Here is a 24,905-nt window from a genome sequence, read left to right as displayed (position 1 = left end):
TTCTCTCCCTCTGCTGTAATGAAAGCCCTCAAGAGCATGGGCTCTCCTTCCCAAGGCTCTTGGCCCTCGGCCACTTGTTAGTTTCAATCCCTGAAGCAGCCCTGGTTACTAGTTATGGGGTCCCTGATGAGCCACTGTGGGGCTTGGACTGTGGCTGGGAGACGCTGGTGACTGTGGCCCTCGCAGGGGACCGGCAGCCTGGCCCGAAGAGGTTTCCCCATTCGGATTGAACACGTGCACAAAGAGGCTGCTGGGCTGGACTCGATTCCCCTCCGTAGGGGCCTTGAAGGCCTTTGCTTGCTCACCAGCTGCACCTCCCGCTGAGGGCCCCTCCTGCAGTCTTGGAGTGGGCTGGGCCCCCTGCCTCTGGGGAATGCCCCTCCTTTCACAGTTCCCCACTGAATCCCTTTGATCCCCTCTTAAGAGGTCACAAAGCCCTCTTTGACTGAGTGCCAGAAATTAATCTGGATAGAATTCCTGCCTTTTCAACCTGGATGAAGCAGGCAGGTGGCTGGGTCTGGAAGAGGACTGAGGCTGACTCCCGCCCATCCTTGCCCCCTCCCTGTTCTGCTTCCTTCTCGGAGGGTAGGACCCTCCAAGAATGGACCCACGGTGCCTGCCTGGAAGCTCCACAGAAGCGTCCATGAGAAAGTCCTACGGAGGCACAGTCAGAGCCAGTGGCACTGACCCGGCCTCCAGTAGCACTCGCCCCACAGGCCTGGGCGGTCACTCACGCAGGACGGAGGACACTTTCACTGCCTCTGTCAACTGGGTGGCCTGGCAGGGGCTATGCTGAGAAAAGCTCTGCCTCAGGGCAAAGCATGTGGTGGCTGATGGGTGATGCCCACCCTGGGCTCACGAGTTGGTGGCCTGCATGCCACACATGTGCCTCCGTCTTCTGCAGCCCTGTCTCCTAGCACCCTCCGGCACCAAGAGCCTGTTTCCCTCTGTGTCCTGGTTCATCAGAGAAGAAGAATGAATGTTCTGAGTGGGTACCACATGGCGGGTGCTATTCTAAATACTGAACAGCTATGAACCCATTTACTCCCCATAAGAACCCAGTGAGCTTGGTTTCATTTGATTCAAGAGGCCCAGAGATGAAAGTGACTAGTCCAGTGACACACAGCCAGTAGGAGGTGGATCAGGGTTGGAACCTGGGCAGTCTGGCCCTCAAGCACTGTAGAAAGTATTATTTTGGGAGCAAAGAGGTAATAGGTGGTGAAAGCCACCCAAAAATACCCTCCTCTCTGGCCCAGTAACCACTTCTAGAAATCTGCCCTAAACAAGTAATTCAAATAAAGTGAAAGCTGAGATACGCGACGGTCACGGCTGCATTATCTATAATTGAGGAAAGCTGGGAACGACCCAAATGGTGACCACAGAGGAGCCCTTTCGTAAATGGCACCAGCCTCTTCGTGGACGATTATGCAGCCATTAGGAAGCCTCCCCTGGGAGCTGTGGCATGGCACTGGGATGTCTGAGCTGCCACAACTTGGCGAGGCTCACAGGACTGTCTGTGTGCCTCGCCACAGCTGCCAAAATGGCCACGTGAAGATGGATGCAGCCTCGGAGGAGAACTGCAAGGTCAGAACTGGCAGGAGCTGGGGGCACTGACCTTGATGTGATCGTAAAAAGGTAGAAAAGGAGACAGAGAGGGAGGAAGGTGACCAAGACGGGGTTAGATGGGCAACACGGAGGTGGGGTGGGGTTCAAGGGCAACGTCTTCCCTCAAGACCAAGGGATGAGCTGGGCTAGAGGGGACAGGCCCAGCCAGGAGCCACCTATGAGAGTGATGGTGTGGAGCGAGGGAGTCAGGTGCAAGGTCAGATCTGGGCTTCCAAACCTTAAGTTTAAAGTCAGGGGACACAGCAGCCAGTGTGTTTGGGGAAGATGTGGAAACAGGTCAGTCCTGAGTTTGACACCAGGCCTGGGAGACGTGGTCTGACAGTGGCTGTGCTGATGTCGCGTAAGACAGGATGAGGCAATCAGCTCTTCTCCACGAGAAACAGGGGTTTGCCCAGTCAGAGGTCAATTCACATTATCCTTTTTTTTTTTTTTTTTTTTTTTGAGCAGTTTCACTCTGTCACCCAGGCTGGAGTCTAATGGCACCATCTCGGCTCACTGCAACCTCTGCCTCCCAGGTCCAAGCGATTCTCATGCTTCAGTCTTCTGAGTAGCTGGGACTACAGACCTGAGCTACCACGCCCGGCTAATTTTTGTATTTTTAGTAGAGACGGGGTTTCACCATGTTGGCCAGGCTGGTCTCGAACTCCTGACCTCAAGTGATCTGCCTGCCTCAGCCTCCCAAAGTGCTGGGATTATAGGTGTGAGCCACTGCACCTGGCCAATTCACATAATCCTAATGGTGATGGGAGAGTTAGGGAAAAATGGAAAGCTCTCATGCAAGCCTCAGGCACCAGAAACACCCAGGCTCTACCCAGATGTGCCATGAGAACAGGTGGGAGCTAGGGTGCTGCTCCCAAGTGCACATCAGGTGTAAGAAGTGTCTGGTGAGCGTGTGTCTGTGTATATGCGTGCAGGTGCAGTTGGGAGCCACACCCCTGGTGGCTGAAGTCCCAGGTTCTGGACTCACTCAGACTTCTGTTCAAATCCCAGGTAAGCCATTGAATAGCTGTGTGACCCTGAGTGAGTGATTTAACCTCAGCCTCAGTTTCCACATCTGTACAATGGGAGAACAGGAGAAACAGGTACCTCCTCAGGGCTGTGAGGATTTGCCAAGCTGAGTAAGTGAGGCACTGGCACATGCCCGGCACAGGAGTAAGTGTCCATCATGGCTCGGGGACCAGCTGCAGCCTTGTGCTAAGGCCTTGGGGTGCAACTGGGGGCTTGGCTTGGGCTGGATGCAGACTTGGGGGATGTGAGCTTGGGAAGGGATTTGCAGCCTGGTGGAGAGAGCGCCTGGGACCACATCTCTAGGACACTAGGAGTGGCTCTTCTCCAGGGAGGCTGCCATGACCAGGAGGTGACTCAGGGGAGGTGGGCTCCGGGAGGAAGGTCAGAGCCAGGCGTGACAGCCCCCACTGGTGGCCTGGTCTGGAGCCTCAGGCTTTCCGCTTTCCTAGGGATCCGCCCGTCTAGCATGGCCCTCGGTGAGGGGCCAGGGGAGGCATCAGCTCAAGGGTCCTGTGTCATTCTGACCTGGTCCCCCGGGGCTTTCCCCTGCATGGGGATGTGGGTGGTGGATCCCGCCCCGCTGAGGGCGCAGCAGGTGGGGAGGAGACGACCCAGGCCCTGCCCTCGGCTTCCGGCCAGGTGGGCTTCACCTCTCTGAGCCCCAGGCACTTTGCCTTGGTGCTAGGGACTTTGAGGGTGGCGGTCCCCCAAGGCCAGCTCCCAACACAGAACATGGAACAGACTCATTCCCGAGGCGCCGCAGCCACTCATGAGGTGGAAGCGAGATCGTGACCCCCGCTGGGAGGCATCTGGCTTTGGCATCGTCCTTTATCCTCATCCTTTATCCCCTTGGGCACTGTCCTTTATCCCCTTGGACCCTCAGTCCCCTCCGCTATGAGATGGGGGAGGGATGTGGACCCCGCAGAACTGTTTCTGGGCTCAAAGGAGCACAGGGGCACACAGTGCTGGACACAGGGGATGCTCCACGGCCAGGCCCAGGCAGAGATAATCCTGAGGGCGGGCTTCCCACCCACCCCAGCCCTCACAGGCCATGAGTCAGCCAGGACCACCAGCAGGGGCTGGAAGGGGCTGCCGGGGAGAGGGGCTGAGCCAGCTGCTCCCAACATGTTGGACCCACTCGGAGACACACTGATGATGGCGCATGAGAGGCTCCCACGCGTGGGCTCCTACCAGGATCCCTTCTGCCTGCTGCACAAACAACAGAGCCTTCGATCCTCACATGGCCCAGTAACGAGACGCCAGGATCATCCCCATTCCACAGAGGAGAAAACTGAGGCCCAAATAAACACACTCCAAACCAGCACACTCATAGTCTCCCCACAGGCCACACACACACTCACACACACATAAAACAGTACCCCACATGCCACGTACACACACTCATAAAATAGTCACCTCCTATGCCACACACACACAGACATTCATAAAACTGTCACCCTATATGCCACACACACCACACACACACTCACAGTCACCCCCACACACCACACACACACACACAAACACACACACACATAAAATAGTCACCCCACAGGCCACACACACATACATTCATAAAATAGTGACCGCATATGTCACACACACACACACACATTCATAAAATAGTCACCCATATGGCACACACACACACACCACACACACACACACATTCATAAAACAGTCACCCCACAGGCCACACACACACATTCATAAAACAGTCACCCCATATGCCACACACACACACACACATTCATAAAACAGTCACCCATATGGCACACACACACCACACACACGCTCACAGTCACCCCCACACACACACACACACACACACACACAACACACACACACATAAAATAGTCACCCCACAGGCCACACACACATACATTCATAAAATAGTGACCCCATATGCCACACACACACACACATTCATAAAATAGTCACCCCATATGGCACACACACACCACACACACGCTCACAGTCACCCCCACACACACACACACACACACACACACACAAACACACACACACACACGCTCACAGTCACCCCCACACACACCACACACACACACACAAACATAAAATAGTCACCCCACAGGCCACACACACACACATTTATAAAATAGTGACCCCATATGACACACACACACCACACACACACTCACAGTCACCCCCACACACCACACACACACATAAAATAGTCACCCCATAGGCCACACACACACACATTCATAAAATAGTCACCCCACACACCACACACACACACAAACACACTCATAGTCACCCCACACGCCACACACACTCACACACACTCATAACATAGTCACCCCACACACCACACACACACACACTCATAACAGTCACCCCACACGCCACACATACACACACACACTCATAACATAGTCACCCCACACACACACACACACTCATAACATAGTCACCCCACACACCACACACACACTCACAACATAGTCACCCCACACACCACACACACACACACTCATAACATAGTCACCCCACTCGCCACACACACTCACACACTCATAGTCACCCCACACGCCACACACACACACACACACACACTCATAACATAGTCACCCCCACACACCACACACCACACACACACACTCATAACATAGTCACCCCACACACCACACACACACTCATAACATAGTCACCCCACACGCCACACATACACACACACACACTCATAACAGTCACCCCACACGCCACACATACACCACACACTCATAACAGTCACCCCACACGCCACACATACACACACACACTCATAACATAGTCACCCCACACGCCACACACACACACACACTCATAACATAGTCACCCCACGTGCCACACACACACACACACTCATAACATAGTCACCCCACATGCCACACATACACACACACACACTCATAACAGTCACCCACCCCCACACACACACACACTCATAACATAGTCACCCCACACGCCACACACACACTCACACACTCATAACATAGTCACCCCACACGCCACACACACACACACTCATAACATAGTCACCCCACACGCCACACACACACACTCATAACATAGTCACCCCACATGCCACACACACACACACTCATAACATAGTCACCCCACACGCCACACATACACACACACACTCATAACATAGTCACCCCACACGCCACACACTCATAAAATAGTCACCTCACACGTCACACACACACACACACATAGTCACCCCACACGCCACACGCACTCATAAAATAGTGACCATACATGCCACATACACACATTCACAGTCACCTCACACGCCACACACACACACCAGTCACCTCACCACACACGCTCATAAAACAGTCACTCCACAACACACACAGTCACAGTCACTCTTGCTCTCACACACACTCTCACACATTCACTCTTATACTCACACACACACATTCTCACCCGCACACACACCCACTCTCACACTCACACAACCCACATTCGCTTCCACCCTTCTCCACAGAGGAGGGACAGAGGCCTGGGCTTGGACGGGGTGACTGAGGGGCTGTGGCCCCCCTAGGGGCTGGGAAATCTGCCCAGCAAGAAGAAGATGACGAGGCCTGGGCAGGCGGCCAGAAAGGATCCAAACCTGGGCTGGGATTTTCCCAGAGCCAAGGGCACTCCTCTGGCCCTGGCAGCCCTGGGACAGGAACATAGGCCAGCTTCTTGTGACACACAGTCTGCTCCTCGCACCCCAGCTCTGGGGCTTGGCCCCTGGGGCTGTTCTGAGTGACCTCGCTTCCCCCAGGGAAAAACCATTTTGGTTTCCGGGACTTGTGGGCCTCGGCCTGAGGAACCCCTCTCAGGAAGCGAGAAGGTGGAGAGGTACCAGGAGCCCAGCTCCCACAGCAGGTGCATCCTGGCTTCTCAGGGCCCCTCTAGGAGCCTGCTGTGTGTCTCCTCACAGGCCGGTAGCCTGGACCTGTCACCTGGGCCTGTTCACATGGACAGACTTGTCCCTCACAGCTGTGCATACCTGGGTCTCTCACCTCGAAACCCTGGACACAGAAACAGGCCAATCTTCTCATTGCTTTGTAAACACACACGGTCTCCTCACAGCCTGAACACGCTCTTGGCCTCGCCCCACAAACTGGGCCTCCACGGACTCGCATACACAGGACTGTTCCCTCATAGCCTCGTGTGCAGACAGGCCTGTTGCCACAGGGCTTGGCCTCCGAGGGCCAGGGCGGGAGCCAGGAGCTGCATCTGAGTCAGAAATGAAGCCTCATTAACCCAGAATAACTGTTTAATGCTTCCACACCCCTGGGAATTAGCCTCAAGGGCTGAACCACCCAAACCAAACAGGGCTGGCCTCCCCAGAGGCCCTCAGGACTGCAGGCTCTAGCGAATGCTGGGAGGCAGAGCAGCCACGGGCCGGGCCAGGAGACCCTGGCCCTCCTCCTGCAGGCTCCAGGCCTCCTCAGATCTCCCAGACCAACACGGCGGAGGCCAGGCCGGGAAGGCTGGGAGGAAGAGCAGAGCTGCTCGGAGAAAGAGGCAAGGATGTTCAGGGTCTAATCCCGCTTGCCTTCTTGGTGGTCTTGGAACCTTGTGCGAATGACTTATACTCTCTACACTCACATTTCCCCATCTGCAAATGTCAATAAGAACAGAACCTATTCAGTGAGAGGAAGTAATTCACAAAACGCAGCATCCAGTGCTGAGTAAACTCCTCCAACATGGGAACTACGACTGCGTGTGAACAGCTCAAAGTTCTGAGCTGAGGCCACAAAAACAACACTGTTACTCAGATGGAAGAGCGTGAACAAGATGACCTGGGTATTTTACCCACACTCTGCCTTCTTCCACAAAACAATTTGAGGTCGATTCTATAGCAGCAGTTGTCAACCCTGTTTTCATGATTGTCCGCATAAAGAGCCCTAGTGTCTCCCCTATCTGTCCTCCCTTTGAAAGAAATACTCAAGAATAAGATTTCATTGAATAGGGTCAGCTTTGGAGGGCCACAGACTATTGTAATCATTAAGATTTGTTTAAATCTCAAAGAACCAATTTTGGTCCCGTTAGGGGTGACGTGGCCCCTGCTGGGAACGTCCTAGAGATGCAAGTCCAACTTGATAAAAACTAAGCAATGGGAACACAGTATTTAGAAGGTTGCATTCTTTTTCTTTTCTTTTTTTTTTTTTTTTTTTGAGACAGAGTCTTGCACTTTCCCCCAGGCTAGAGGTGGCATTCTTTACATACAGAAGAATGTGTTCTGACCGTGTGTGCACTGCAGCCACAGGAGACAAATGTATATTGGTGTAGGAGAGAAAATAACAAAAACACTTAGAAAGTTAAAAAATTCAAGCTGAGCTGGTGGAATTTCTAAAGGTCCTCAATTTTGATGTTCCACTGATTTTTTTTTTTCAGTTAAAGATAGAGAAAAGAAGAGAAAAGAAACAAGGAAGGAAAAGAAAAAGAAAAACCTCACATAGGTGGTTGTAAATAAAGAGGGGAGAGAGTGGCCGTATCAGCAGAAGCAGAGGGGTCAAGTCCTGGGAGGGCTGCAGAGTCCCAGTCTCAGAGAAAGGCACTGTTTGATCAAGGAGGAGGTAGGACAGCCGCACAGATCTGGATTGAAATCTGCTGGGTAACTACCGGCAAATCACTTGATCTCTCTGAGCCTTGGTTCTTTTACTTGCTTAACGACAATGAACCAGAAACGACCTAGGCAGTCCTGGCATCTCATAGGTACTTACTAACTGTATCTGAATTAGGTGAACACTTTCTGGAATCTGTCCACAGAACCAGGATTCAAAGGTTTCCCAGCTCATTTTGCTAGCTGGCGGTACCTCCAGAACACCTTACGTTCCTTTGCCATTTTAAAAGGAAGGAGAGCATGCCTTCTCAAATATCACCAAAACTGGGTACAAAGAGCCACCGGAATTGAAATCAAGTTGCCAACACTGAAATATCACTGCCACCTGGTGGCAGCATACCTAAATTATTGGGGGGCAATAGTCCATGTCAGCATCTTAAGCATGCGCCGTAGCCACAGCCAAAGCTTACACCCTGAGAACGAAGACCCATTGATCACGGGGCAAGTGGGCCGGCATGCAGCCAGGCATCTGCCAGTTCCTTGACATCCTGATTTAGGTTTTCTGAAATTTTTAAAAACTGGTTGATTAAATTTAGCAACCATAAATAAACCGGATGCCACCATAATTGAATGTAAATATCCAGGTCTTCATGAGAGCTGCTAGAAACAGTGATTCCAGCTCTGGACTTGCTCAATCAACTGTGTGAATCCCACATGCAATCCTTAACATTTTTGGGGTGGGGCATGGGGGTCTCACTCTATCACTCGGGTTGGAGTGCAATGGAGCAATCTCAGCTCACTACAACCTCCATCTCCTGGGCTCAAGTGATCCTCCCACCTCAGCCTCCTAAGTAGCTGGGACCACAAGGGCGCACCGCTATGCCCGGCTAATTGTTTGTATTTTTGGTAGAGATGGGGTTTTGCCATGTTGCCCAGGCTGGTCTTGAACTCCTGAGTTTGGCTATCCGCCCGCCTTGGCCTCCCAAAGTGTTAGGATTACAGGCATGAGCCACCACACCTGGCCAATCCTTGACATTTGAATGTTTCAAGCCCGGGCTTTTAAAGTATCTTTCTAGCCAAAGCCTCCTGAAGCCCATTTCTATGCCCATCACCTTGGTTGCCCCTTGCAGCTATGCAATACTCACAGATTTCACAAAAGCTGCCTTCCAGGTGCACATGTAAGTACTGTTGAAAATGCGGACCAGGGAAAGGCAGAAAAGAGAGCCTCGTGGAATACTGCACCTGACAGCCTTCACTGATACTCATCTTGGCCTCCTTTTAAATAAGGCATTTTTTTCCCAACCTGTCAGGTAGGCAGTATGTCTCCAAGTATATTCTGCCCTGTCCTGAGCTAAGAGAAGATGCAAGGCTGTCACTTACTGAGGGCCCACAAGTAAAACACCATGGGGAAAGGAAGAGGTGGTACCCCCGTGACCACCACCGCTCAGTCCTCCCTCTCAACTGCTCTGGCATCTGACTCCCAGATGGTCCCCAGTAGGTGCTGACGAATGCCCTGCCTGTCCTGAGACACATTCGTACCTGGGCACGTAGAGAGAACCAGGTATCAGAGATGTTCTCCGAGTGGAAATGGAGCTCTCAGCAGCATCTGCTGATCACACGAGCCGGTGAGCACCACCTTACCTGCTTGGCTGACATCTGTGCCTTCCCGCTCTACTACATTCAGAAATCTCCAGTACATGCAGGTACTGGAAAGGTCGAGCTGAGCCATGCCTCAGGCCCTTCCTAACGATGGGAGCTTGGACTCCAGTCTGAGCCTCACCTTTCCCATATGGAAAATGGCAACAATGATAATCATCAACCTTATGCGGCTGTGGTGAGGGTGAAATGGACATGATGAGTCTAGCAGAGCTCCTGGCACACAGCAGGAGCTCAAAACACGCTAGTCCTGGCACACAGTAGTTCAGTAAACACTAGTTCTCTTCCCTTTTGCAGTCCTAACTTGGAGATTCAGCTCAGTTTCTGAGACTTGGCCCCACAGCACAAAGCAAGAGGACCAGCAGCTGACAGGGGAAAGGAGGGGAGTGGCCCTCTCTGGACCAGGAAAGTCATTTTCTGGGGTTGCCTTTCTGCCTCCAACCCTGGCAGTTGGGGGAGCCGCTCTGGAGCCATGAGAGGAATCCTGAGTGTTCCCTGGGTCCTCCCAACATGTGATATGACACCCAGCTCTGCTCGGGGCCAGCTGTTCATCCCCTGCGGCTCCCCAGCTTACTGTAAGGATGACAACTTATGACACACTGGTCATTCCAGCCATACCCTGCTGGTGCTAAGGGGCCCGGGGCCTGTCAAAGCTTGTTCTAAACCAGAAGATCAGAAGACAAGGAGAGACAGGGAGGCAGGGCAGGAATGAGAAGCTGACTGTACGTGCTTCACGCCCTGGTCCCGACGTCAGGGTTTCTATCGCCTGAGCCATGGGGCAGAACTCCGGCTCCTCCTCGGGTGGCTGGGGGACCCTTCTTAGGAGATCTGCCCCTGGGTCTCCAAGATGAATTTCCCTTTACATGCCAGAAAGCTCTGAACCATCCTATGCAGAGCTAGAATCAGAAAATGAGGCCAGAGAATCTGACAACTGAAAAGCAGTGAAGACTACAGAAATAGGGCTCAGGAGTTTGAATCTCTGTTAAGTTTACACTTGGCACGGCCTTTGGAAGTTACTTTCAACTAAGCATCTTGAGCCCCTGAAGTCCAGCCTCCCCGGCTGGACTCCCCTCAGGGTCACCCTCCCTCTGAGAGCAAGAAGTTCTATGATCCTTTTGAAGCAGGAAAACAGCTACAGGGTTTGAGAACACCAGGGCGAGAATGCCATTTCAGCACTGCGGGGATGGGAACAGCAGAGGACGAAGGGCCAGGGGCTTTTAGACGGGGAGCAAAGTTCCTCAGCTGAGCCATCTGGAAGGCATGAGTTCTCCACTTGCATGCCTCTGGGTGACAGACTGCCTTTAAGCCATCACACCGCTGTCTGAGTCGCTTTAAACAATCAACTGAGTCAGGACTTACCTTCCACTGCAGAGAATGGAACCACTGGTCTCGCAGGTAGCTGTTGGCAGCCTGTAACGACAAGAACAGGACAGCAATGTCCGGTCATCAGCTTGCGGCATCTCAGGGCATTTCAAGGCCAGCCATGTGAGCCCCACAGCCTGCTCTGCGGACAGTGTCTGCCCTATGACCCTAACGAGTCTGCTGAAAGATATGCTAAGCTGAGCCCATTGTGTGCAAAGCCAGAACAGAAGGACTGGCCAGGAAGGATTTCCTCAAAACAAGACATCACTAGCACCATGTGCTTCCTTTGCTGGATATGAGTGACTTCAGACACTGCTGACTCGAGAGCTTTAACTGCACACACAGCCGGACTTAGGGACATGGGAGGGGCTGGGATGAACTGGTTGGAGGCCTGAAGTGAGGATGGTGGGGGCTGGCTGGAGGCCTGTGCATGAGGACTGTTCTAGGAACTTGGCTTTTGTCATCCACATAGTCTTTCCTTGGTCCTCACAGCAGTCCTATGAGGTGGCACCTATCATTATGCCCATTTCACAGAGGGAAAAATCGAGACCCCGAGATCTCACAATGAAGTGCATTCAAACCCAGGGCAGCCTGGCTTCCAAGTCTGTGCATTTAACCATGACCTTCTCCTGCCAACGGCAGAAGGTCATAGTAGACGGCGTCCAGCAGACCGAGGCTAAACATGACAGTGGGGGAAAGAAAACCTTCTCTGATCTACCCCACACTAGTTCTGAGTCTTTGGACATCTCAGCCTCAATTTTCCCATCTGTAAAATGGGGACAGTAACACTGATTTTGCAGGGATATTGTAAGGACCAGAAATTATTCTTGTAGAACATCTAGAACCATGCTTGGCACATGGCAGGTCGTCAAAAATGCAGCCATTGTTATTATTATTGTTATCATTCTCATTGCCATCATCAAGTCCTTTCCAACAAAATGCAGCCCAAGGCAGCCCTACCAGCCCTCATGAGTACCACTGCGGCTCTCACCTCCTTCTTCGATCTGCTAATAGAACAGTAAAGCTATGGTGTTTCATGGACACCAGACACAGCTCTGAGTCCTATGTGTGGACTGGCTCATTCAGTCCTTACAAGATAGCCCTGTGAAGTTGGTACTGTCAACATCTCATGGTACAAATGAGGAAACTGAGACTTCGGAAGTTAAAAACTTTCTTGAGTGTTCACAGACATGTGGTGCGGGGCCAGGAACTGAACCAAGGTGGTCTGACTCCTGCTGTAAACCACACCACCAGGCCATTCTGAGTTCCCCATTGGCTACCCCTCCACCCCACGCCGGGCCGAAATGCAGTGTGCATTCCCCACCAGAATCCACAGCCCTCTCTCCAAAGTGACCCTGCCTCCGACGGTTCAGAGGGTCTGACGAAGGCTGGAGCCTCTCTCCAAGCACGAAAGTCCACCTTCTGCCTCGATGCACACAGACACACACACACACACTCAAGCGTGTAGCCCCTTTGGTCCACCCTCGTTTGAGGAGATCCAGGTCACCCTACAGGTGACCACCTCCCGCTCCCCAAGTCATCTACGAAACATCAGCTCTCTCCCAGGTCAGGGTCTGGAGCAATATCTGGCCTTGGATAAATGATCCATACCAGTAGCAAGGGTGGTGAGGAATAAAGCTCTCGTGGGCAAGTTCAGAGACTCAGGGTTTTGAACCCTGGACTGGATGAATCCACACCAGCCACCCCAAGGCTGGTGGAGCTTGAGTCTGCCCAAGTGCCAAGCAGACAGAAGGCAAGCCCTCCATGTGACACAGGAACTCCTACAAGGGCTGAGCCTCTTACAGGTGCAGGTTCAAGTCCCGGCTCTGCCATGTCTAGTGATGTGACCTGGAGTAAGTTGACTGATGACCCAAGCCTCTGCCGCCTGCCTGGAGCTGCAGAGGCCGAAGAGGAGAAACAGCCCCCTGGAGAGACTGTTGCTGAGCTCCTTCCCATCAGCACTGCCCAAGCTCCACTGGTCTTGCGACAATTCCTATTCATTAGGATGACAAAATACACCCCTGCTCGGGAGAGCCTTGAGAAGATCCCAAACAATGAGCTAATCCATGAAAAGTGCTTCCTCAGCACGGTGCCTGGCACGTGCAAACACTCCACAAACAGGGGCCGGCAGCGTCAGCGGCAATGGCCAGGGCCGTGCTGATAAATGCTTAACATCAGGCTCTCTGGAACAAAAAGCCCTGATCCCAGCGTGTGCGGATTTTCGTGTTGTGAACAATCTCATCCTGGCCGATCCCCACACCTTCAAGGGGATGCCCCTGGGCCAGAGCTGGGGAGAGACGCGCACGATTGGCTCTGGTGGGCAGGTGCAAGCCGGAATGAGCTGGCTCCAGGGCATGCCTGGTACACATCCATTCCTGTGCTTCTTCACACACCATGGGTGCCAGAGAGAGAAGGAGGTGGTAAGGAAAATAAGCCCCCCTAAATATGGTCCATCCTAAATCCCTGTGATTAAGTTATCCTATGTGGCAAAGGGACTCTGGACGTGAACAAGTTCAAGGTCTTGAGATGGGGAGATTATCCTGGATGATCTACGTGGCCAATGAAATCACCAGGGTCCTCACAGGACGGTCAGAGTCAGACTAAAGCAGACGTCAGAGTGATGTGGCCATGAGCCAAGGAAAGCGGGCAGCCTTTAGAAGCTGGAAACGAATTCTCCCTGAGAGCCTCCAGAAGGAACATGGTCCTGACACCTTGGTTGTAGCCCCATGGGACCTGTGTTGGACTTCAGACCTCCAGAACCATAAGAGACTAAATCTGTGTTCTTTTAACCACAAAGTTAGGGGTAACCAGTCATAGCAGCAATAGGAAATAAAACCAGGAGGTACAACCAGGTTAGTATAATGCTGATGTGAGTTGTTCCACTGGCTCTGAGGGTCCACAGTGGACGCGGGCAGTGCCTGTAAGCTGTCACTGGTTGAACGGAATAGCCAAGCAAAGACAAAAAGGAGGAGGTGGAGGGCACCCACACCCCTCCCTCTTCTGTGTCCGCTGGCCCCGCCACAGTGCCCTGCATATATGTCTGACCCTAAGAGGGAAGGGGCCATGCATGCTCTACCCACCGCTGTATCCCAGGGCCTGGAGCACCAGGAGACCAACAGGTGTTTTCTGAATGAATGAACTAGGAGTTCCTTGAGGGCAGGGTCTTATTTCTGAATGCACAGCCAGATGAGCAGTGCCTGGCTGGGCCAGGGTCGGTTACAATGGAATGAAACAACACAGAAACAAAGGAAGAAACAGGAAAGCAACCCAGCTGTCACAGGTGGTAGAGTGACCAGAGGAGACTCCCTTCCCCAGCCTCTGTGGCGAAACCCAACACAGACCGTCCTCCACGATGGCTAGACCAGCCCCTCCCATCTGGGACCTCCCTGGCTTGTGAGTCTTAGGTGGCCTTCCAGCCCTCCTCAGCAGTGTGTGAGTCGGTCTTCTGGCTGGCCAGGCAGAGGTTCTTGCCCAGGACTCTGGATCTTGGGCAAGTGCTACAGAGATGGGGCAGGGACAATTCACCTGGGAGGAGCTGGGTCCTGCCCTGCATCTTCCTGCACTGGTGGTGATGGGACTACCACCTGCATGCCCCTGACCCCACCTCCGGGCCATTCTCCAGGCTGCCATCATCCTTCTAGTACATTCCTTTCCTGCTTGGGATGGCCAGATCCCATTTCAGCTGCTGGCACACGAGAGCCCTGAGGGACCCGCAGGGCCTACTGGCTCTTGGCCTCTTCTTCCTTCTCAAAGTGGACGTTCTGATGTGTTTGCCCCGTAGGCGTTTTTACAGAAGGAACCAGCATTTCCACAACTGTGGCTTCTCCTGGTCACACCGTCGGTGCTCCTGGCATCTCCTCTGCCCCGAGCTCACATCCAGGTGGTTCTGGCCCTGCCAGACTGGGTCCAGCCCACTGCTTAGCTATTGGCAGAGATGGCTGCCAGACCTCCTCTCCTGGTCCCCGGCTGCCAGGCCTGGCCACACCCTCTGTAAGCTGAGCTGCATGAGCCTCCAGTCTTGGCTGGGTCCTCGGTAGCCTGCCTCTCACAGCAGCACTCGATGTCTAAAGGCGTGGGAGGGATTTCTTTAGAGCCACTGACCACAGACGCTGCTACACATCAGTCTCTTCTCAGCCCCATCCTTCCAGGCAGAGCCATCTGGGTTTCCAAGCCTTTCCTCCCATGGGAGGGTGTGACCCCCTTCCCCAGCCACACTTGGCTTTCTGGCCACTTCCGTTCCCTCTGGGGTCCTCTCAACTCTTGGAGGTCGGTGTGGCATTCCAGGAAGAAGGCAGGTTTCAGTTCATCAGCAGTTTGCAGACCCCAGCTAAACAGGTATGTGACACAGGCTGGCGAACTAAATGTGATGACGCATGTCACTACCAACCACAGACCACGTGTGCTTACTTGGTACCAGACACCACGAGAAACACTCACACACACCTCCTCTCCTCAATACACCCATCTTACAGAAGAGGAAGCCGAGGCTCGGAGCAGGCAGTGGGGTGCCTCTGCACACTCCGGCGACTGTCCCTGCCCTCCCCACACCTCGGCCAGGACCCCATCCCTCCTCCGCATTCCTGAAGCTTCTGGCGGCCACTTCTTCAAGCCCTCAGCCCACACCCTGAGGCTGGCTGGGTATTTATGTCCCACCCACAGGACTGGGAGAGGAGGCAGGATCCACGTAGGATTAACTGCGACTGCTCCAGTGAGCCCGGTGTTAAAAAAAAAAAAAAAAAAAAAAACAGCTGAATGAATTAATGACATGTAAGGCAAGGCATGGAGATGCCGGGCTGAGGACAGTCTCAATGCGGAACTCTCCTGCGCCTCCTTCCAGGGAGGCAGAGACAGCCAAGATCTCCCACCCACTGCGCCCGGCTCCTTCTGCCCCAGTGCGACGAGAAGTAAAGCTGGCCACGGTCCCCTCCCCACCCCCGTTCAGGCTGGCTGCACTTTAGAAGAAGGCAGAGGCTTGAGCCATGTTTGTCCACTGTAACGATGAGCATCTTTCCATCAGAAGTCAAAGGGAGTTAAAGATCACCTCGTCCAGGGTTCGTCCAGTCTTTGGGGGTTTATAGACCCCTTTGAGAACCTAAAACAAGCTATGGACTCACACCCATGTAATGTCAACATGTATGCACACACACTACACCCACACAGACACACACACCACACACACACACCAGTTACACATGCACACACGACACAGACACATACACCACACAGACACACATACCATACACACACCACAGTTACACATGTATACACACCACACAAAGACACATACACCACACACACACCACACACACAAAGACACATACACAACACACAGACACACACACCATACACACCAGTTACACACCCACACACCACACACAAAAAGACACATACATCACACAGAGACACAGATACACACCATACACACGAAGACACATACACCACACACAGATACACACCATACACACAAAGACACATACACCACACACACAGACACACACACCACATAAGGACACATATACCGTACACACACACAACCAACCACATAAAGACACATACACCCCCCCACACACACCACATAAAGACACATACACCCCCCCACACACAGACACACACCATACACACAGACACATACACCACACACACACACAAGCAACCACATAAAGACACATACACCCCACACACAGACCACATAAAGACACATATACCACACACACACACCATACACACACATACACCATACAGTTACACATGCGCACACACCACACAGCCACATACCACGTAGACACACCATACACATCACACAGACACATATGCCACACAGACACACACCACATATACAAAGACACATACACCACACACACACACACCATACACACACACACAAGTTACACATGCACACACACCACACAGCCACATACCACGTAGACACATACACTACACACATCACACACACAGACACCCCACACACACACCATACACACACACACAACAGTTACACATGCACACACACCACACAGCCACATACCAGACACATACACCACACACATCACACACACAGACACATACACCACACACACAGACACACACCATACAGACACACCAGTTACACATGCACACACACCACACATACACATACCACAGACACACACACCACACACACACACATCACACAGACACACATACACACACACCACACACAGACACATACCATACACACCTCATACACACAGACACACACCTCACACAGACACACAGATACACATGCACATACACCATATACACACAGAGACACACATCACATACAGACATACACCACACACACCAGTCACATATCACACAGACACACCACACACACATGCACACACCACACACACAGATACACATTGCACACCACATATAGACACAGGACACACACATGCACATACCACACACACATATGCACACACAGATACATGTGCATACACACCATATACACAGAGAGACACGTACCACATATAGACACACATGCCAGGCACACACATGCACACATACCACACACACCACACAGACATATCCACCATAGACACATACACAGATAAACACTCAGACACAGATGCAGACAGACTACACACACAGACACACATACCCCACAAAGACACACACATAAACCATACAGACACACATACACACACACCACACAGTCCCACACGTAGGACTGTGCGGGCAGTTTTGGAATCTACCATGGACCATGTGTTAAGGACCCAGATCTAACCTAACCTTTCCTCCGCTGCCACTTTTCCACTGGGGAAACCAACGCAGACACCACACACACACCCAGACTTGGTGGGGTCGTCATTTATGTCATTTCCAGCTCTCTTCCCTCCAGGCTCCTGGCAAGCACACAGGCCAACGCCAGCAAGCTGGTGCCATGCTGAAGTGACCCGTGTCCCGTGCATGGAAGCCCCTGAGAACCCATGCAGCGCCGGGCACACTCCCTGCCCCCACTGGCCCACAGTGGACACACAGCACAAGTGAGAAACAATGCCTTGCCGTTTCTAGCAACCTAGCATGCGTGGCCACTCGTGACTGTGGCAGCACCTGGCCTGCCCTGCTCTCAGACTGGCTTCCATGCAGCGTGTACTCCCACCAGGAACATTCTGCTGTCAACCCCTTCTCTCCGCTGCCCGCTGCACTCCTACTTACCCTTCAGGTCCCTCCTGAAATGCCACTTCTCCACAATGACTGTCTTGATAGTGTCTTCCCCTCCCCCTCCCCCACCAAACCAGGCCAGAATGCCTCGCCTAACGCATCACACTGTCCTGGAATCGTCTGTCTAGTTGTGCTTCTTCTGCAGGCTACGGGCTCTGGGAGGTCAGGAACCATGTCTGACTTATGCAGCACTGCATCCATGAAATCTGGAGAAACATTTGTTAAATGAAAGACTGGTTGAAGTGTTGAATGAATGGATGAATGAATGAATGAATGAACTGGATGGATGGAGACATGGATGGATGGAAAAACAGATAAGACAGACAGTCTGATGGATAAACAGATGGGTGGGCGGATAGACGGATGGATGAATGGGGTATTCATATACTCATTCTGCTCAGTGAAGAAAGTTCACACGCAACAGACCTTCAAAAGAACTCTTCAGCTCTGATTCCCTCTCTTCCCCAAACTGTATGTGACTAAGACTCTAAAAATGATCATGGCAGTGTTTTCTTAAACACCTATTATATACCAGGCACAGTGCTAAGTATTTTACATGTAGTATCTAGGAGCCTCCCAATATCCAAGGAGATAAATATTAGGGTACGGTTCACCGATAAAGAAAATGAGGCCCAGAGAGGTTCTTCCTGTTGTCTAGGGTTCCACAGCTAGAATGTGGTAAAACTTAGGGTTCCAGGGCTGGTTAGAGCCTAGGGTTCGACAGCCAGTTAGAGTCTAAGGTTCCAGAGGTAGTGCCCAGGAAAGCTGGGCAGGAACTCAGGTCTGTCTGACCCTACCGTCTTCCCTCCCTACGATCCAGCCCAGGAACCTGAAGCAAGGCATCTGAGCTCCTCTGGATTCTCAGGACTTGGGTTGGGACATCCGTGAGCATTATTTCTCCGTGGTAGCTGCCCTACTGATGGAACAGGAGGACAAAGGATGTGGCACGCAGGAGACCTCACCTTGAAACTAAGGAAAGGACCGGAACTTGCCTCTAGGAGAGCAGGCGGAGGCTGATGGAGCCACAGAGGTTGGGACAAGGCTGGACTGTAAACTGCTCGTTCCTTCGGCTTGTCTACTTTTGAGGAAGGACACAGGCTGCTAGGCAATGTCTTGAATCCCCAGCACAGGCATCTCTAAGGGGCTTCCAAGCAAAGGGAAAGCTGAGCAGGCGGCTTTCCAGCCGGGGGAAGAGGCACGCTTCTGTGCAGAGTCCCCACACTGTCCTGCTGGTGGCTGATCCGAGAGAACCCAGCCCAGTGGGAACATAAGGCACGGCTGGAACCTCAAAGGTCACTCTGAGGAGAATCCATTCAGACCTGGGAGAGGTTCCCAGCCAGACCCTGAGGGTCACTCAGAGGAGAATCCATTCAGACATGGGAGAGGTTCCCAGCCAGACCCCAGACCCCAAGTTCCCTGGAAGCCGGTGCAGCTGGTTCCGACTTCTGGTGTTAAATCTTTGGAATGCTGAAAAGGCCTGGTTCCAGGCAAGTGCTGCCCAGTTTCCTCTCCCAAACCTGCCAAGTTCTTTCTCATTGTTGTATTGTCTCGAGAGGTGAGAAAAACAGCCCAGGGTGCGCTGTGAGCAACCTTTTCCAAGCTCCTTTCCCCGGCCCAGTTTCTTAGGGAAAAGCAGCTTCCTTTCTTACTGGAAGGCAGAGAGTGAGACCCTTCTGGTGCTTTCCAGACCGGAAAAGTCCTGCTCGTTACCTTCCAGTAAGAAAGGAACCCACCCTGTCCCTGCCCTGCTGCCAATGTTTGGGGTAAACAGTTGCCCTGCCTCCTGCAGGACTTTTCAGAACATTGGTGGAGAAGAGCAGAATCCCGGAACCCATCCCAGAAAGAAGCAGACACTCTTGGGAGGAGGGTCTCCCTGCTCTTATCTTGCCTGAAGTCTTGTTTGTGGAGCAGTGGCTCTGTCTGGTTTTTGCTGATGGGCAGAAACTCAGTTTTAAGGCAGAATCCCCCAGAAGATGATCTGCACCGTGTTGCTCTTTAATGCCCACTATCCCATCCCAGAGGCCAGCGAGGAGCACCCCAGAACGGTGTCATGACACTGTCCACGTACTTACGTGGTTTGCCTCCCCACAATGAAATGCTAGCAGAAAGGGCATTCATAGAGGAAACAGGATAAATAGGTCTTTCCTGCAAGCAGGGATTCTAGTAACATGGCATTAAGGGAGCTCATGCTGAAAAACACAAAGCATCCAAAACACACCAATTGGACCCACGCTGGAAGGCTGGGCGCCCCTGTTTGGCAACTCAACTTGCTGGTAGATTGCTCAGTCTCTGAGCTAGGGATGAGGGCCTGAATGTCCTCTCGGCCTTCCTTGAAGGATCAGGTCAGCTCCCTGAGGTCTGCAAGAGGCACTGATTCAAATTCTAACAAAGCAAGAGTTTTACAAGGAGCTCCTCAGAAGACAGAGAGAGGAGGAGGAGGAACAGAGAGAAGAGGGGAGAGACACACAGAGAGGATTGGGAGACAGGCTCGGAGGTGGTGAGAGTCCTGGAGGAAGGACCTGCAAGAGAAGCCCAGAGTAAACCATGGCAAGAACTAAAGAGAGAGAAAGAGGAGAGGCAGGAGGGGATGGAAGGGGAAGGAGGGGAGAGAGATGGAGAAAAGGCATCAGAGAGACAGAGGAAAACAGACACGCACAGATGCAAAGAACCTGAAAGAGACAGAGACGGAGAGAGATCAGGCAGGCTGGGGTAGGGAAGGGGCACTGGTCCTCTTTGGGCCCTGCCATTCCCCTAGTCTGTAATGGCTGTGCTGTAATGCAGCAGGGTGCAGACTGCGTGACAGCACAGCCAGACTGCAGGATCGAAGAGCCCCCTGTGATCTGAGGCGATCTTCCCCAGGAGGGGGTCAGGTGCCTGCAGCATGAGGTCAAAATGAAAAGGCCTTGAGGCCAGCACTGCTCCACAGAACTTCGTGTATCAATGGAAATGTTCTCTATCTGCACTGTCCAATACAGCAGCTTTAGCCATGTGTGGCCCCTGGGCCCTGGACGTGTAGCTAGGGGGCTGAGGAACGGTGTTATTAATGTGAATGAGTAAATTAAACCCATATGCGAGCTGCCATGCGTGGCTGGTGGCAGCTGTGTCACGTGGCACCGTTTAAGGCACTTCCACTTCTCTGCTGACTAGGAGCACTCAGGTGATGCTGTTCAGATGGGCCGTGGCCCAAGAGGGCACCTGGCTGTTTCTTGGTCCCCTCTCCCACGCTGGAGCAGGGAAGATCTGTCCCCAGGGCCAAAGGAGTTGTTCTCTGTGGCACCACGGCTCTAGGTTCTAATACAGTGTGTTGTATGTGAATCAAGACAAAGTAAAGTCTCTCAAAGCAGAGAGTCCTGCCACCTGTCACAAAAGGCACGGGAATACAACCAGGACTGAAGAAAGCCCTGGGCACCACACCGGGGGCCGAGTGCACTCTGCCCCAGCCTCCCTAGAATCACACAGACTCACTAGTCCTGTTTATAGAATGAGCCAGCTATACACCACCCGTGCATCACGGTGGGCAGAGTGTGGGGGTGAGGACGAGAGGGAAGCAAGGGAGAAGCCGATCCAGGCCTACCTCTCCTGATGGAAATGGCAGCCAGGGAGAGAACCACAGCCGCCAGGGGCAGGGGCTGCACCCACCTGGGTTCCCCTGGGGGGAAGGGTTGGGAGGCCGAGTCTGCTGCTCCCGCCCTAGCTCGGAATCCGGCTCTGGATCTGAGGAGCTGCAAGCCGCCGCCTCCTCCTCCTTTTCCTCTGCTTCCTCCTCTCCTGCTCCTGCCTCTGACTGCGCTGTCCACGGGAGCAGCGGGCAGTGAGTAAGTGGGATGCTGGAGCAGCTAGAGGCTCCCCGCCCGCTTGGCTCCTCAGCGCCACAGGGACAGCCCTGTCCTGAAGCCCTGCCGGACGCGGCGGCCAGGCGAGTCATCACAGTTGGGCCGGCCGCCACGGCCAGGTTAAAGGGACATTCCAGGCACTGCCTCCCTGCTTTTCAGCCTCACTGCCCCTCCATCCATGGGACGAGTGATGCTCTGGAGTCCCTTGGGGCCAGGGCTGCCCCTCCAGCCCCAGAAGGAATGAGGTGCCTTTGCTGGTGGAGGAGGAAGGCGGAGGCTCAGGGCCTCCTCTCCTCCGACTGGACTGTTTCAAGGGGCTCCCTCCTGCCTCTCTGTCACATACACATCTAGGCCCCTCTGCCCTGCCACCATACTGATTCCTCTAGTGTCCCTCTACTCCTTCAGAGCTTTCAGTGGCTCCCTATTACCTTTGGAAAAGAGTCTGAGGCTTCTTCACTCAGCTAGCAAGGCCTGGGTGATCCGGCCATCGCCCAATAGATCTAGACACATCCGCAGCCCAAACTCCATCTCCCCATCTCCTCCAGCTATAGCAAGTACCCAGGTCGCCCACATTCATGATTTGCACACACATCCCCTCTGCCCGGAGCGTGGGGCCCCCACCCCACCATCCTGGCACACTCCTACTCATCCCTCTACACCCAGTTCTAATGCCGCCGGTCTGGGGAGCCTGCTTTGGCCCCCCAGGCCAAGTGAGTTTCTCCTTCCTCTGGGCTCCCAGTCCTCTGGGGTTGCCTCTGTCTTAGCCATTATTTCAGTAATCATTCGTTTATGGCCCTGTCTCCCCAGTGGCTGAGGGGCTCTTCGCACATGGGACCTACCCCAGCACAGGAGAGAGGCTGCTCTGTGCTCTTTGAGCTCTGTGCTCAAAGCTCTGACAGCAGGAAAGTCACTGGGGTGGGATATTCCCCGGCCTCCCTACCTCTCTGTTGGCCACAGAACCCTGTGATTGCCCGTTCATCTCCCACCCCGAGGGGGCTGGCACTGACCACCCCCTTCATGGACTCTGTGATGCAGCCATTGGATGGGCAAGAAGGAGTGAGTGAAGAGGCAAAGAACTGGCAGGAGAAGTATCTGGCAGGAGGATGACACTGACTTCTATCATAAAGACGAGGGAAGAGAAAGAAAGGAGAGGAAGGCTTTGCTGGCTGTGGTGGGAAGGCAGGGGAGGGACAGTGTGGGGGTGTGGGGACAGGGTTAAAAGAAAAGCGTAGAGGGCAGAGTGCGAGAGATTCACTAAGAAGAAAGCAGACTGGGCAGACGTGGTTTCCGGAGTCCTCTGAGAGATGACAGTAAGAAACAGGACTTTTCGGACGGGCGCGGTGGCTCAAGCCTGTAATCCCAGCACTTTGGGAGGCCGAGACGGGCGGATCATGAGGTCAGGAGATCGAGACCATCCTGGCTAACACGGTGAAACCCCGTCTCTATTAAAAAAATACAAAAATCTAGCCGGGCGAGGTGGCGGGCGCCTGTAGTCCCAGCTACTCCGGAGGCTGAGGCAGGAGAATGGCGTGAACCCGGGAGGTGGAGCTTGCAGTGAGCTGAGATCCGGCCACTGCACTCCAGCCTGAGCGACAGAGCGAGACGCCGTCTCAAAAAAAAAAAAAAAAAAAAAAGAAACAGGACTTTTCTAACAATGCTAAGTTGTTACGGTCCGCCACTGAGCTCAGCATTCCTTGGAGCCCAAACTGGGTGACTATTAGCCCGATGCTGTGTTACACAATCCAGTGGTCGCTAGATCGAAAACAGGTTTTTAGAGAGCATCTCTTTGGGCTAAGAGAAGGTTTCCCTGGAGAAACAGGTTAGGAATAAAATGATCTCAAAAGAAAAATGGAGGCAGATCTTCTCCCCATTGATAAGAGGGTAAATTTTTTCTACATGACGGGTTTCGGACTCGGGGTTCCTCCTGGAAATTGGGCTGGCTCCCCAACGTGACGTAACCTGTCTTACGGATGTGTGACCATGGTCATGGTTTTTTGTTGGTCACTTCTCCATTCTTGGTGGACCCACCTCACCGCCTCTGTGTGGGCCTGGTGGGGCTACCAATCTAAGACCTGGGCCTTGCCTGAGGTCAAGAGTGGGTGGGTAATCTGGGGGAGTGCATTCCTGGGGGCTGAGTGGGAACACAGCAGAGTCGATCAGGATCTTCCATGAGATTTTTTTTTTTTTTTTTTTTGAGACAGAGTCTCGCTCTGTCACCCAGGCTGGAGTGCAGTGGCACTGTCTTGGCTCACTGCAAGCTCTGCCTCCCGGGTTCACGCCATTCTCCTGCCTCAGCCTCCCCAGTAGCTGGGACTACAGGCGCCCGCCACCTCGCCCGGCTAGTTTTTTGTATTTTTTAGTAGAGATGGGGTTTCACCGGGTTAGCCAGGATGGTCTCGATCTCCTGACCTCATGATCCGCTCGTCTCAGCCTCCCAAAGTGCTGGGATTACAGGCTTGAGCCACCGTACCCGACCTTCCATGAGATTTTGTAAAAGGTACTGGAAACAAAAAGGGCGCTCACTCATAAGGACTATAACCTCTAAGGTTGTGGCTTTGGGCCACAGGTAGGTCATCTTTCCTACCACACGGTGAGATGTGGTAGGATCTGCCAATGAAGCCAATAAACAGAAGCACAGCCAGGAGACGGAGAGAGAG

General features: G+C 53.0%; 1 protein-coding gene across 2 annotated transcripts in view; it reads right to left on the bottom strand.

The window, feature by feature from the left end:
- The window catches only part of CMIP (c-Maf inducing protein), a 272,103-nt gene that overhangs the window by 81,820 nt on the left and 165,378 nt on the right, over window positions 1-24,905 (bottom strand). The window contains exons 1-2 of one of the 2 annotated variants that reach the window (XM_033219127.1): window positions 22,055-22,328; window positions 11,225-11,275 (exon numbers count right to left, since the gene is read on the bottom strand). Coding sequence is in view for 1 of the 2 variants with exons in the window: in XM_033219126.1 (XP_033075017.1) it covers window positions 11,225-11,275 (51 nt within the window). In the remaining variant the exon portion in view is untranslated. Of the gene's footprint in view, window positions 1-11,224; window positions 11,276-22,054; window positions 22,329-24,905 lie in introns of those variants that run through there. The other variant, XM_033219126.1, reaches the window with a different exon arrangement.

Source organism: Trachypithecus francoisi, unplaced genomic scaffold (assembly GCF_009764315.1).
Source record: "Trachypithecus francoisi isolate TF-2019V2 unplaced genomic scaffold, Tfra_2.0 Lachesis_group10, whole genome shotgun sequence".
Taxonomy (NCBI): domain Eukaryota; kingdom Metazoa; phylum Chordata; class Mammalia; order Primates; family Cercopithecidae; genus Trachypithecus; species Trachypithecus francoisi.
The sequence above is the reverse complement of the archived record's forward strand: the minus strand, read 5'-3'. Positions and strand labels throughout refer to the sequence as shown.